The following is a 16,649-nucleotide window of genomic DNA, read 5'->3' on the forward strand; positions in this document are numbered from 1 at the left end:
CCTTTCTTTTACCTGTCATTAACAATTGCAGTTGCATTTGAGCATTACACTTTAAGCTTATTTTGCCCTTCGGCAAAAAATTGTACCACGCGTTTTTTGTGACATATATTATATCGAAGATGAGCGTGATTTTTGACTCATTAATTTACATTACATTAACAATTGTTAATGTAACTAAATAGGCTTTGCTTCAAACTCGATTTTCTGGAGATACACGTGCTTTTAAAATACAAATTTCATTTTTACGACTAAGTTGAGCATAACCCACAGCTTTGTCGCCGTAACTTTCACGCGATGCTCTAAAATTAATTTATTAGGTAATTATATTCAATATAAAATAATACTTAAATATTGTGATTTATAATATTTTTTAACAGACTTATTACATCAATGCCTTGGCGTCTCGAACTTCCGCAGAATTAAACCGAACATCATTTTTTAAAAGTTCGGCTACCATAAATATATCAATATTAGAAACATTATCAGAATTTGCTTTTATAAATCCTTTATCACACATAGTTGAACTAAATTAACTTCAACAAATTGTTTTTAAAGGAAAATTTACCACGTGTTTATCAAGTTCCGTAAAATATAGTCGTAAGCACTGCACTAACAGAGTAACGGCACTGCGCTGTTATGAGGTTGCAATTACAATCTGCTTGAATTTTTTCATCGTTTGTTTGCTCTTTTGTTTGATATAGAGATCCCATGTGAGTCTACGGTCTAGATGTAGTCCTAAATAATCAATGCTGGTACTAGGAGGAATTTCGATGTTATTTATAAATACGGCCTCACAGTTTTGAGTTCTCATTGTAAACGTGATATGTTTTGGTTTGTCTTCATTTATACTTATTTTCCATTCTTTGAGCCATTCTTCAAGTGTGAATAGATGTTCTTGAAAGTTTAGAGATGCGATTACTGGATCTTGATGTGTTGCCATGATCATTGCATCATCCGCGAATGTACCCGTGATTGTGTTGTTATGTGTTGGTAAGTCGTGCGTATATATTGTGTATAAAACTAGTCCTAATACACTACCGTGTGGTACTCCCGATTTTATTGGGTGAAAATCTGATACTGCATCTCTTACTCTTGTCCTGAAGTATCTACCACTCAAGAATGACTTCAGTATTTTATATAATTGATTTGGTAAGCACTTTTTAATTTTAGATATCAACCCATCATGCCACACTCTATCGAATGCTTGTTTTACGTCGATAAATACCGCAGAGCAATACTCACTGTCTTCAAAAGCTTTGTGAATGATTGAAGTTATCCTGTGAGCCTGTTGTATAGTGGAGTGAGATTGTCTAAAACCAAATTGATGATCTGGTATCGCGGTAAGATTTTCTTGGATTCTTACTAGTAATATTTTTTTTAATAGTTTAGATATAACCGGTTGAAGACTAATTGGTCTGTATGAATTAACCATATGACTAGGTTTACCTTGTTTTTGTAACATTTTTATTTCAGAGTTCTTTAGGTCCTTTGGCCAATATCCCAAACGTCGCACTCCATTGAATATATAAGTCAGCATTATTAGACCTTTTCTTGGTAGTTCATTCAAAATTTTAGCATGCAATTGATCAATTCCTGGACAATTCTTGTTATTTAAAAGTGAAATTTGTCTTTTAATTTCTTCTGGTGTAACCTGTTTATTTAAATTTACTGATGGTAACCAGCTCCTTACTATAACTACCCTATGGGAAGTAAATAATTTTAACTTTGCAATTTAGTTGATATAATTCTTATAAATATTAGAATATGTTACAATATTTAAAATCTATTTGGAAACATCTAATATTCCTCGAACATTTCGTTACGGTATGGGAAGTTCCAGCAATGTGCTTTAAGGCATGATGCCATACACAACTAGTTAATATTTTTATTTGTAATTTACAATTTACAATTCTAGGGTAATACATGTTAAGCTGTGCTATAGTATTAATGTAATTTTTTTTTAACTTTATGAAGGAAAATTTGCTAATTTTATTTTTACTCAACACTTCAAGTCATTCTGAATTATTTGGCCCTAAGTTTAGAAAAAATTGGGCGTTTGTATGTGGCCCAAATTTGGACATTTCGGCCACCTTTTTTTTCAATAAAAAAATCAATAAAAAATGGCTGAACTGATAGATTTCAAAAACTTAGAAGCCCTTCGATGTAACTCCGCAAGGACATGTTTGCCAGTTGTGTGACGATCAGCCGAGCCATTTCTTTGTTATTAGCAAAAAAGTGGAAAATTGATTGGGGGAAAATTTTGAATCGATTTTAAAAATTAAAAAACTGTTCGAAAAATATTGGTTGGAAATCGAGTTGGTTATTTGTAAATAAATGTTGAACAAACTATTGTTGACGATCTTGATGAAACTTTGTATGATAATAGAATTCGTGGTCTGAAATAACACACTAAAATATTATAAGCATACGATGAGTGCTCTCATACTCTTCTTTTATCTAATAAAATGTGAAAAAAAAAACATTTGGCGGTCAAAAATGATCATTGATGGATATATGCACATCATATTATTATATTTTTTAAAAATGTAAAAACTCCTAAATCTAATAAAAAAGTGAAAAGCAAACATTTGGCGGTCAAAAATGATCATTGATGGATATATGCACATCATATTAATATATTTTTCAAAAATGTAAAAACTTTTAAAATAGTTTTTTTTAAAAAAAATCTTGTTTTTGATACGGGAAGTACCAGCATTTTGCTTTGACACTATGTCATGCACAACGAACGAATATGAACAAGCAAGAATTGCGTACCAGAACGAACGGCAACGAGCATAGTGTAACGCCACAACAAACACGAACGAACACAAACAAACATGGCGAGAAATGTTCCGCAACTTGTCCGCAACTTGTCGGTACATCAAAGAGAATTCTTCGTTCATGTTTGAACTCGTATGTGCAGTGTGGACGCTACCACGAATGCAGACAAACATTTTTCATTTGTGATGTTAAAATGTGCAGTCCTCCATTAGTTTATGTTGTGTTTATTATAAGATATTGCTGTTACAGATAAATTTTGTAAATTTGATGACTTTAAATAATTTTTCACTGACGTTTCACGGTACATCCTCGAACAAAAAAATTCAAGCCCTCACTGCTTTGAGGCGTTTGTTTGGAATGATTTGCTTTTGTTCGTGTTCGTGTTTGTTCTTCTTTGTATTTTCTTGTTCGTCATGTTCGTTCGTTAGGTGTGGATGCACCTTAAGTCAATAATTAATCTATAAAAAATATTCTTCTGTTGGCGACAATGACATTAGTGTGCCGCCAAGCCGCCATGTTCAGTTCGTTTAACGAAGTTCTTCAAACTGTCAAACAAATTATTTACTGAACGAACATATTAGTTTTCATTTATTTAATTATTCAACAGAGTGATTGATTAAATGTTATAATAAATATATTGCATAGATATAAATGTATAATTATTAGTGTGTATTAAAGTGCAGTGCATGTGACATTGATTGATTAACATAAAGGTAGTGTAAAATACTTTAGGGTTATTTCACGTGATTAACTTTTTCTTATATTTATTTCAAACAGAAAGAGTTGTAAATTTTTATTTTTAAAAATAGGGTGCAGAGTATAATAAAAAGACGAATGTACCTTTTTATATTTCAGCTCTGCAATAAGCCAACAGTTTGGAACAAATAGTTGACTCAAGTTCACAGTCTGTCAAATATATTTTGAGGAAGGAATTATCTTGGCGACATACATTGTTCAAAATTGACTACTCACTAATTATTGACTAATTAGCTACAGTTAATTTAATGTAAGAATAGATAAAAAAAACTTGCTTGAGAAATATCCCAGACAGCACAAGACATGCCAGGGAATGTCCCACTTGTCCTCACAATCTCCTAATATCGCGATATCCTATGAATATCCTATGAATATGCAACGGGACGTCCCAAAACCAAAGGTCTCGAGCAGGTATAACGAACGGTTCACGAACATGAGGCTCTCATACGCGCACGGCTTGAGACCTCGAAACGTATGTGTTTGTCCCTTTCTCTTTCGTCGCGTCGGTTTTGCGTCCTTTAAGGTTAAGCTAAGCGTCATCGTCATCAAACAGACGCTTATATGTCGAATTATCATAGTTTTTTTAGTAATTGAGTAATAATAGTGAAAATTTTATTTGTTTTATATAATTATATGAGCGTGTGTTATAAATAATTAATATTATTTATCAAAATACTCTAAAATTGAGTAATAATAGTGGAAATTTTATGTGTTCTATATAATTATATGTGCGTGTGTGTTATAAATATTGCAGCAACATATTGAAGGGGGGGCAGATATAAACGATGGTAATTAAAGCTTTCTGTATACTGTTATTTGAAATACTATGTTACTAGTACAAATAGAATTTTTAATTTAATGCTGACATTTCTACCCTGCCAGCTTATCCAGCAACCATGCCTAATTTTGTATCAAATGCTGTGTTTGAAAGAGGATTGACAAAGAAGAAATGCTCTCCACTATGTTTGTTGGAGGAGCTTCAACTTGTGGAGGCTATATTACTGAGCAAAGATATCAAAACACAATTGGTAATCAAAAGTTTATATAGATTTATTTTTATTTGTTAACTTTATCATATACTAAACAAACTTTCTCTTTAGATTCTGTATTTAGCCATCAGAGTCCAGCTATAAAAATCTATTTTTGATGATGGTTTGGCCAAAGAATTTTGCTAGGGACGAGGAAAGGGCAAAAATAAATTTTGTGATCTAGTGCCTTGCGATGTCGTCACAGGTAATTTATATATCTTATACTTATGATGTGTTGTAAATTATGAATAAAACTAATATATAATTAATTCTAGGAATTGCTTTGAAAAATTTGCCGCATGAGACATAGTTTGCTGTTTCAGAGGCTGCAAAAAGCTGGCTGCGACGAGCCAATAAATATTATACAAGGTATTTTTGTGAGATGTGTACTATATGTTTTTTTTATTTACAAAAAAATCATGATTATTGACTGGTTAGTTGTATCAATGTTAGTGCAAAATTTGTGCTGTGTACACATTTTTAGATGTAAAAAACCAAGTTTAATATTCACTCGTAATGACATCAAATTGTGTCGATATATTTGGAATTAGAGATTATTTTATAAATCTCTGTCTATTTTGATTGATGTATCGCTCTTAAAGAACTTACGCATATATATATATATATATATATATATATATATATATACATATATATGCATTTATTCATTTGTTTTCTATTTCAGGAGAGAAAATCAACCATGAACTAGGATTGAATGCCGAATTAATTATATTTTTAATATTGTAAAATAAGTTATTTTGAATTAAAGTTGTATATATTAAATTTTGTTATAAAATTATCTCAGGATTTTGTAATAAAAGTTTACTTTGTGAAATTGTGTTCTTTTATTTTATTTTTAATCCAAATTTATTTTTCATCTAAAAAGTAAAAAACAATTCCATAATTATATCCTATTCATGTCCGGTTTATGTCCGGAATATCCCGCGCGGGATATCCCACAGAACGTCCCATAGGTGCGACATATTAACATGTTTCGGATAAGGTCAGGATAAGCGGGATATCCGTAAGGCTATCGCAGGGACAATGAATGTCCGCGCGTGGATATCCTGTGGACGTTTTCCAGGATGTCTTGTGTTGTCTGGGATGTTATGTTTTTAGTTTAGATTTAGTTTTAAGTTGTTTGCTTCACTTTCACTGGAGATCTATCTGGTTCGATTAGAATCAAACTATTTTATGACTCGAAAATGAAGGCAAGGTATACTAAAAAGATGATAGATAAATAGAAGCTTGTGATCCACTATGATGCTGCCGAACTTTATTAAATTAGTACACTTTGTTTATATTGTCAAAGCACCAGATATAATTAGATAATGGTTATATCATACTGATTAAAAGATTTAGTGTTAATAATTACCTTTCTTGTAGGGTAAGTTATAGTAATTGCAAAAAAATCGAAAATGAAAATTTTTATATATCTTTACATTTCAAAGGTTTCTGAACATTTTGGCATACTTTAAAAAAAATGGTATGTATGTGTGTGTGTGTGTGTGAGTGCGGATACAAAATTTTGTCGACGAATTCGGGAACACGGATCAACGGATTTGAATAATTTGAAAAAAAATCGATTTGTATTGATAAGTAGATGTACTGATTAGTTTTTGGCATAGGCAGGTGTAGCCGTTTTGAAGATACTGGGTAAAAAGAATAAATAATGGTGATACAGTTTTTGAGAGAACGAAGCGTCCAATTTGTATAATACAAAAAACATTTTACTTCTTTTGAATAAACAAAGAACTGTTCAATGTTTTGGAAAGGTAGGTTCAGCGGTTGTGGACTCTCAATAAAAATAAGTTAAAAAAATGCCATTTGGCAGTCAAAAATGCTCATTGGACATATGCACATCAAATTATTAGATATTTTATAGCGATTTGAATAATGTGAACCAATTTGTAATGTTTGTTATCCTTTTTATATTGGCGAAAGTCCCAACACATTTACAAGAGAATGAATCAACATATATATAATTCTAAAAATTGACTAGTGTTGTATGGCATTGTGCCTTAAGGCAAATTGCTAGAACTTTCCATACTGTAATAAAATATTCGAAGAATATTAAATGTTTTCAAAAAAATTAATAGTTATTAATATATTAATAGTTTTTAAGGCGTTTTATAGTGAGGAATGAATTTTAATTTAGCATCGAAGTCTTGAGAGCTGCTTCATCTTAATATTTGTTGTAGACTCTAACATGTCGGCGAGGAAGCACGCAGGAGACGAGGACTATACTTCGAACGAAGAGTTGGGCCGTGGAAGGAGGAAGAGAAAGGAAGTTGTGCTCACATCAGAGCCATCGTGTACGTCTGATGATGAAGGTAATAAAGGAGTAAAATTTTAAATCATAAATTACATTCTATTATGTAAAAATAATAATATAATTATTATTATGTAGATGTTGCTGTATATGAAGTCAAATCAAATTTAGGTACTAAAGTCAGAGGTAAATGTAAAATGCAGTAATTATGTGTAAATGTTCCGAATTATTATGTATTAAATTGTATTTTGCAAAGCAGTTTTAGCTTCAGAGGTAAATTCTGATAACACAGAAATAGAATACACCTACGCTCCGGAGGCAGAAATCACCCGCATTCCAGTGGAGTACAATTCATCGCCCAGGGTAGAACCCATCATAAGTATGGGAACTCAAAGGCAAAATACCTTAAATGCAAGTACCCTAGTGGAAGATCTAGCCAGATTGCAAGGTTAGTATATATATATATATATATATATATATATATATATATATACAGGGCCGGTCCTGTATAATATTATCCCCCCCTATTAATTTTAACTGTTTATCATTAAAATTATACAAATACTTGCATATTTTCAAAAAAATAATTTTTAATTATTCTGAATTTAGTACACAAAATATTAAATATATATATCAGTGTGTTTAAGTCTTGTGTAGTCGTAACATCTACAAATATCTTCCAAAAAAATCGAGTGTTTTTAACAAAAAAATATTAGTGATATGGATATATAAATTATTACAGAATAAACCTGATGATGGAACGTACCTAGTTCCGAAACGTCGTATTAAACATCTTCAAAAAACAAATTGTTTTTTATTATTGGATTTACTGTTCGGAAAAGAAACAATCAATATATTGAAAAAATCCAGGACTTATCTATTGAATATATATATATATATATATACGAGGTCTGTTCAAAAAGTACCCGGAATTTTCGTTTTTTCAAAAAAATATTTATTTATTCGTCTACATTAATGTGGTCCCCTTCAAAGTAGTCCCCCCCAGATATAATACACTTATGCCAGCGTTTTTTCCAATTTTCGAAGCACCCTTGATATTCACTTTTTGATATGTCCTTGAGCACTCTCGGCGATTTTCTTCAATCGAGGAAAACCGCCGTCCTTTCATGGGTCTCTTCAACTTTGGGAATAGGAAAAGTCACACGGAGCCATATCTGGTGAATTTTTGCACTTTGCAACACTTTATTTCATTTTTTACGCAAAATTTAATACAAATTCTTTGACTTTTTCAATTCTTCCATTGTAAAAATCGCCGAGCTCAGAAAAACACGTCGAACCTTAGCGACTACCACAGACAAAGTAAACAGTGAATATAGCTGAAAATTTCATCATACTTTAGGGGCATGTATACCAACACAATAAAAAAAAAATTTTGACAATCAGACACTCCAGACCCGCGAAATTTAATTATTAGTAATTCCGGGTACTTTTTGAACACACCTCGTATATGTATATATATATGATAAAATTGTTTCTTGGTTTGGTTTCTTTGGTTTCTTTTATTTCACCATGTGAAGAAAAACCTCTCGCTTTATATATATATATATATATATACTAGCTGACCCGGCAAACGCTGTTTTGCCATCAAAAATATTTTTCCGCATTGCAAAAGTTCTTATAATATACATGATATATTAATAATAATGTTACATTTTTATTACACGAATTTCTTTACATTTTGATAATTAATTCGAACGCATCATAGTGCTTTGTTTATTTTAATTTTATTTATGTCAAATAGTGAAATATTTTTAATCAATGAATAAATTAGATTTTAGTCTGAATCATCGCAGTACCATTATCTAAATATATAATTTTTATATAAATATCAGATTTTTACTTTTGCATTTAATTTAAAAATATTGAATGTCAATTTCAAATATCCAATATGCACTAAATTTTTAAATGCCAAAATATTTCCTTTTTGGTTCGAAATTTAATATAATATGATATAATTTATATCTATAATTTGATTGCCAATATTGCCTATAACATAACTTGGAATAATTAATTTATTTGTATCTTATTGAAGTTCACTTAAGCAAATTAAATCTTAATCATAAATCAATTTATTCATAAATTTCCCAGAATATTAACAAACGTCATTTTCGGCATTTGTTTCAAATTCGTAACCGCCCAAATTTATTTAAATTTGATAAATTTTATTATTCTGTATCTTAAATATGATTTGTAATATAAGTTGGAATAATTAATGTATTTGTTCTTATTTGAATTTGTTAAAAATATTAATTCTTTTGACCTGTCAAAATTTTGTTTAAATTTATAAACATTATATATTTCTATTATTTTTAATATAGCATTTTACCTAATTTGGATATAACTGTTGGATATATTACAATATATCTGTTCCTTTTTCAATAAGTATTAAATAATATATTTTTAGAATTGTCAATTTTTTTTTTCAGAAATCATAAATTGTTTTTTCTCGAAGTTTCCATAAATATTGACATTTGTCATTTTAGTGTTTTGTTTTTTTTTTAGTAAATTTTTGTCAAAATTTATGGAAATTTATAAAAAAATATAAAACTAAATAAATATTTCCTTCTTGGTCGAAATTTAATATAATATGATATAATATATTTTTCAATAATGTTTTGTATCTACAATATTGCCTATAACAAAACTTGGAATAATTAATGTATTTGTTTCTTATTGAAGTCGTTAAAAATTCAATTTTTCTGAACTGTCAAAATTTTGTTTATTATTAATATTAAATTTAATATGTCGTTTTTTTATTGTGATCTATGATGTTTTGAGGAAGTTTTGGTATTCGAATTAATTTCGTAAGCAAATCAAAATATAATTATAAATCTATTTATCTAATAATTTGTATAAATATTGTCAAATGTCAATTCACGTTTTTTTAATGTCAACTTTTATTTAAATTTATAAGCATTGATTTTTAATTAGATTTAAAACTATAAACAGTAATTTTGAATCTAGCATTTCATCAAATTTAGATTTAAATGTTGGATATTTCTATATATGTACATGTTTTTGAATTTTATTTTTTGAAATGTCAAATTTTTTTTTCAAAAATTATATATCGAAATTTCCTTAAATTTTGACATTTGTCATTTTAGTGTTTTGTTTTTTTTTTGGTCATTTTCTGTCAAAATTTTTAGAAATTTATAAAAATTATATATTTATATTTTAAATTTACTTTTCAAAATTTCCTATAACCTAAGTTGGATATACATGCACACGGTGAGCCAATAAAATTTAAAATCGGTCCAGTAGTTTGGGCGTCCATCGCGAACCAACATCGTGACACGAGATTTATATATATATAGATAATCTAAAAGCGTATAAAATATATTCATTTTAAATTTATTTAGAAAATCGAGGCGATTCTCGGGTTGATTATAATCAAATATTTTTACATTTACAATTATTTTTAACGTATGTGCAATTATAATATTTGGGTTTTAAAACATTTTACTTATTTATTATGTGATATATTCTATTGAGCAAATCATGCCAAGAGAGCTAAAAAAACTAGCTTTCCATTTTCAATCATAACACTCGTATTACATGTTGGATTTTTTAAATTTTAATTGAATTTAATTTTTCATCATTTACAATATCCAAAATTGCGTCGTAAACTTCTCCTTATTGATATTGTAAGAGCCGAATTGTATTCATCCTTGCTGTCCCATCATATTTAGAGTAGCAGTTTGTTGTTTTAAAGTTAAATTTTTAAAGTATTTTAGAAGTATTGTCCAAAAATCAGTAAAAACTGCAAAGAAATTACACATTTCTTAAACTATATTGAAAAAAAAAACTTATCATATTTGATATGTATTATTTCTGCCTAGTTAAAAATTCAGAGTATGGACACCACTAGGTATAAAAAAAGCCTTAAGATTTCCTTTCCAAAGTAAATTTTGCCTCCATTTTTCATATTTGTACCATTTCCATAACCCTAACCACGCATATCTTCAACATTCAAAATTCATCAGATAGGAAATATTTGCAACAAAAGCAAAAGTTACAATACAATTTCTCGGAATAAACATGCCATCAAAGCTCTGACTCCTCGATTATAATTTGTTTATATTTTTAACAAGTTCCGTATCAACTAAATCAGCTCGCAATTTTTCGTCAATAATGCCCAATAATTAATTTAAAATTTCGCAGGTTTGCGCTTATGGGATTGAAAACTAGATAATTTCTTTCTTGATTCCACGGTAACTTCAAACAAAAAAAATGAATAAGTAGATTAAGCAATAAACAGAGCTGTTATTTACTAATTCGCAGAGTTATTAATCGATTAATTGTCTCTAGTAGAGTCTACTGATATCACATTGCAAAATCAATATGCTTTTTGTACCTTTGTATTCCTAGTTAAGTTAGATTGTTTATTATAATTTATTAAGTATTCTAGGTTTTATATAAATAATTCTAGATTTATATAAAAAATTATAAATAATATATTATAAATTTAATTTTCGAAACTCGTTTTGGCGCCCCCTAAGGCGTGCGCCCGCATTTTTTGCATGCATTGCATGCAAGGCAGGACAGGCCCTGTATATATATATATATATATATATATATATACACATAATTAATTTAATGATAATTGTTGAATGCAAATATTATAGAGAGTGTTGATGCAATCAATGACACTCTGACGGTCATTGTGCGTTACATTCAAAATGGGCCAGTCTTTAACGACACATCAAAGACGAGCAATTGAGGTGCACAAGAAAAATCTCGTATTGCCATTGAAGACAATTGACGAGTTGAATTAATGAAGAATCTGAAGAATCTTGCCTGATATTTCTAAGAATTAGCTAGAATTCAAATTCAAATTCAAATTATTTTCAATGTACAAAAAAATTGTAAATTAATTTTTTTTTTGACATTTTGAAATAAAAAAAATCTGCTCTTTATAAAAATATTGGTTTAGTCAATACAAGCAAAAAGTTTTCTGAATAATTCAAATCGAATGCGTAGTTATCTCAAAATCTGCAATTTTTTGCACATTTAGTTCTATATCTCCGAAACGGCTGGACCTGCCTTTGCAAAAATCTAATTACCACTTCTCCCGACCATTACAAATCGAATGCTTTTCAGAACATTCAAATCGGTTGATCCGTTCTCTTAAAAACCGACATTTTTAGTACTTTTTGCGCCATATCTCTGAAGCCGCTCGACCTGTCTACGTCAAAAACTAATCAGCACGTCTCCTTATTAATAAAAATCGAATTTTTTTGAACTATTTAAATCGGTTACTCCGTACACTCGGAATCGTCGACGAAAAATTGTCTCCACACATACAAACACGCACATCCATTTTTTCTGAGGTATGCCAATATGTTCAGAAACCTCTAAAACGTGAAGATATTTACTTACCCTATGGGAAGTTTAAAAGTGTGTCAACTGTAATCAGTTCTAGGAATAGATTTCGATTAAAACCGCTCCAGCTGCATCGCCCGCTAATCGTAGGCAATATTTAGTATATAGATAGGAAATCTATCGTCATACAAAGTTTCATCAAAATCGTTAAACTATTCAAAGTACCAAAAACTAATCAAAGCGATTCCCAACTAATATCTTTAAAATAGTTTTTGAATTTCTAGATTGTATCAACATTCTGGACAAGAATGAAAATGTTTACTTTTTTGCTAATAACAAGGAAACGGCTTGACCGACCGTCGCGCAAAAGTTATAAACGTTGGTCTTTATAGAGTTACATCGGATGGCTTTTAAATTTTTGACATCGGTCGCCAGTCACTTTTGATAAAATTAGCAAAACGGATTTTTTTTGCGCCTTCGGGAAAAGTTAATACACAGTTGAATATTTCATCTCAGCGCTTGAATCTTAATTTTTGCTAGTTAAGTCAATTATTTGCACGTATCGGAAGTTCATACAACTTGCCTTAAGGCCACTTGCAACTACAGTATTTCGAAAATTTCGATTTTTTTTTTTTTAAACTGTGCCTTTATACCAAATAAGAACGCTCGAGATCTATTAGAACGTTTTCGCGGTGGTACGGATTCATTCGGAAGGACTCGCTAATTTTCGGTATCCCTTGTGTTAATGGTTGCCAAATTCTGTTGAGTCTATGGGTATGAACGAAGTATGGTCTACGAAATGCGTAGTCTTTACGTTTTATGAAGAATTCGGCGAATTCGGAAGTTGTTCTGCGGAATACGTATGTTTAATAGCAAGTGCGAAAATTACGAAATATTATTACGATATATTATTATTTGTTTCAAAAGAACATCGTGTAATTATTGTTTAATAATGAGTAGAAAAGTAGCGTTTTGTGTTGTTTTATTTCCCAATGATACAAGTGGCAATAAGAGTATCGATGTAGTGCCGGTAGATTGGTTAATATATAATGAAGAAGAAGATTCGATTGCCCATTTTTAAATAGTTTTGAGCTATTTACTTTAAATTTAGGAGAGAATTTACTTCTTCTTTAAGATTTAGTGAAACGTCGGGCACCAGCGCCAGATAATTGGATGTGGATGTACGAGGTTATGCGAGTAGGTATTATTGTTCAACTTTTGTTATACACATGTATATATATATATATATATATATATATGTGTGTGTAAATATGTATATATATATATATATATATATATATATTTGATTTGTGTTGTAATTTCAGATACATATCAAAATGCTTTAGAAAAGCTTAAAATATTGAAGCATAAAGAATATGCGTTTTCAACTGACCATGAGGAAACAATAAACAAAAGGCAAGATGTTTAAAAAATACAATCCCGCTAAAAGGGCGTTTTGTAAATCAGAGTAACATCGATCAACAATTGTCGGAATGTAATATCAATTTGGGCAATAAGTCGCGCAATGCTTCAAGTAAGTGTATTCTTGCTAGCAATTCATCGTGTATTTTTCTTTTTATTATTATTCAATAATTTAATTTTAATTTTAATTTTTTATTTTTTTAGTGTTCTATTTTTAATTAAAAATAAACTATTTTAGAATAGGTAAATAGTGAAAACTTTTGTGTCATTGTTATTACTCTTTTTAAAGTATCTTTTTTCTGTGTGAATTTCTTTCATTTTTAATTGATACAATTCTCTAATAATAAAGTAATTATTAAAATATTCTTTATAATTATAAAAGTTTTTCCGAATATTTTAACAATTACTTATATTATATAATTTGCCTTATTATAACTACTGGTGTATAATCTTTTTTCCGACTATTAATTTCATTAAAAATTATATTTTTTGTTAATATATTTTTATACATCTTTCCACCATACAAAGCAGCATCTTTTTCAGCAAGCCGACCTGCTTCGAAGCAAATAATATCGATGACTCTAATTGTTCCCTATGTAATCAAGGAGCATATTGTAAGTACTATACGAAATTAAGTGTCTAGTATGTACATACAAAAATATTCAGAATTGATGTGCTGTAATTTCAAGATGTATTACTTTCAATATATTTCAAATATGCAATATAACCAATAATTATATTTTCTCTAGAATTATTTTATTTTATTCACAGATGGAAACGAATTCAACTCTTTCAAATCTTTTGTAGGAGATTGTTATCATAAATTATCCCAGCAAATCGGAACAATGCAAGGGGAGTTATTAAAATTACAAGGATTAGTGGCTAATATGGGAACTAACCCCGTTGTCACATTTGATGAAGAACACAGTCTAGTTATACCATTCAAAAATTTGTAAGACTTTCAATCATTTAATGAAAATCTGAAAAAGAATGAGTTTTTAAGAAAATTCGTGAGTATTATTTATTTATTTATATAGAATCAGTTTTGTGTAGTAAATAGTAAAGAAAATGACATTATCTCACGGAAAACATTTTTTCTGATCCATAAAATTTTTAAAAAAAGATTTAAAAATTGTTAAAAAAGTGCAGAAAAGATTCACTAATAAAGAAGTTTTAAAACATTTCACAGCGCCTAAGCCTACATCAAATAAATTAATACTGAAAGACGCTGAACTTGTGAAGTGTTTATACGGTATGTATTATTCACACTGTACACTTCTACATGGATGATTTTCTTATTTATGGTTATACATTTTCTTACACGTATAATGACAGCAGAATCAATTAAAAATCCGCGGTTGAGCCCTATTAAAGAGCAAACATTTAATCAAGCCCTCGGGAAGGTTTTAAACTATTTAAGTCCAAGATGTCAATAAAAGTTAATAAAATATCACATAATTAACATTTGTTATTTATTATTGTTATATATTAAAATAATGTTATAATAACTCTAGCTCTTAATCAGAAACTAGAAACCATCAAACAGCTAAAAATAAAATTTTTGTTTCTTGTAGAAATGTTTTTTCTATATCATTTGTTGTTTTAAAGTAAAATTTTTAATGCATTAATGCTTTAACGTTCATCTGCCATACATGTACCGTATCATATATTATCTTAATTTCTGGCACCTCTCAGCTGCTTTTTGCCAATAATTCATGAATTTATTATACATGCTCTAATTGTTTCTAGGTTCATAAGTAAATTGAAATTTTTGTCAGATGACAGTTTTCATTCATTTGCTTAACAATGTCTCAAATATTTTCAATGGCAAACATGTCGTTTTATGCATTTTTTTCCATTTCTATAATATTACTATATTTTTATAATCACATACATCATAAACATTTTTTTTAGCAATCTTCAGAAAGATTTATCAAAATCCGAATAATGGTTTAGGAGGAGTATATTTACATACATCATTACAGAAGAATTTTATATATAAGATATAAAATAAAAACCTTATTTTTTCAATTTTTTTTAATTTAAAATAAACTGCAAAAATTGCTCTGCATATCGTACATTGGACAAACAAAACAAAAATTATGTGGTGCATGACATCATGACTAAAGGAAAAAATGAAATTTTTGGGAATTTTGTAATTTTGGATTTTTTTTTAATATTATTGAAAATGATCACTAGACACATGCACGTCAAATTATCAGATATATTTAAGTATGAATTTCGTTTATATTTCTATGCGTTCCTTACATAGACTTTATATTACATGTAATATAAGGTCTATTGTTCCGTACCAATGTTTATCCATTATTCTCGCGGCGCTTACGCGCTTTGATATTTCTTCTCTAAAACAGCCACGCAGCACTATTGCCTTGAAAAAAAGTTCAAAATTTTCAAAAATTTTCGAATAAAATTTCTAATTTTTAAAAATGTAATATTTTCCTAAAAATTTAAAACAGTCATTTTTTCGAAATTTTCAAAAAATTTTAAAGTTTTTTTTGAAAATTTGGAAGTTCCAGCAATTTGTTTTAGGACACGATGTCATGCACTACTAGTTAACTTAACGTTAATGATTAATAAATAAAGAAATAATGAAATTTTCTTATTCTTATGTTGGCAACAATGACATGATTGCGACGCCATTTCAGTTCGTTTAACGAAGTTCTTCTAACTGTCAAACAAATTGTTTAATGGACTGATCGAACATTTTTGTTTTCATTTATTTAATTATTGAACAGAGTTATTGATTAAATGTTGTAATAAATATATTACATAAACATAAATGCATAATTATTAGTGTGTATTAAAGTGCAGTGAATGTAAGATTGATTGATTAACATAAAGGTAGTGTAAAATACTTTAAGGTTATTTCACATGATTAACTTTTCTTATATTTATTTCATACAGACAGAATTGGAAATATTTAATTTTAAATAGAGGGCGCAAAGTATAATAAAAAAAGTCGATTTACCTTTTTATATTTTGGCTCTGCAATAAGCCAAAAGTTTGGAACAATAGTTGACTCAAAT

The 16,649-nt window shown here is 29.0% G+C and overlaps 1 protein-coding gene across 1 annotated transcript; it reads left to right on the forward strand.

Annotated features, from left to right (window-relative positions):
* The first annotated feature begins 3,389 nt into the window (after positions 1 to 3,389).
* LOC113391092 lies at positions 3,390 to 11,578 on the forward strand. Its single transcript, XM_026627062.1, has 6 exons — positions 3,390 to 3,494; positions 3,637 to 3,787; positions 6,767 to 6,898; positions 6,976 to 7,023; positions 7,097 to 7,285; positions 11,484 to 11,578. Exons 3-6 carry the CDS (start codon positions 6,775 to 6,777, stop codon positions 11,576 to 11,578), a joined length of 456 nt encoding a protein of 151 aa, XP_026482847.1. The 5' UTR covers positions 3,390 to 3,494; positions 3,637 to 3,787; positions 6,767 to 6,774.
* Positions 11,579 to 16,649: the final 5,071 nt, after the last annotated feature.

Source organism: Ctenocephalides felis, unplaced genomic scaffold (assembly GCF_003426905.1).
Source record: "Ctenocephalides felis isolate EL2017-DRISC unplaced genomic scaffold, ASM342690v1 CF-g0.4_SCAFFOLD_00845, whole genome shotgun sequence".
Lineage (NCBI taxonomy): Eukaryota > Metazoa > Arthropoda > Insecta > Siphonaptera > Pulicidae > Ctenocephalides > Ctenocephalides felis.

Excerpts from the sequence above, each read along its gene's own strand:
- LOC113391092 (XM_026627062.1), top strand. The coding sequence starts at position 6,775 with ATGTCGGCGAGGAAGCACGCAGGAGACGAGGACTATACTTCGAACGAA. Across the intron at positions 7,024-7,096 it reads TTTAGGTACTAAAGTCAGAG|TTTTAGCTTCAGAGGTAAAT; the intron begins GTAAATGTAAAA and ends TTTGCAAAGCAG. Across the intron at positions 7,286-11,483 it reads AGATCTAGCCAGATTGCAAG|AGAGTGTTGATGCAATCAAT; the intron begins GTTAGTATATAT and ends CAAATATTATAG.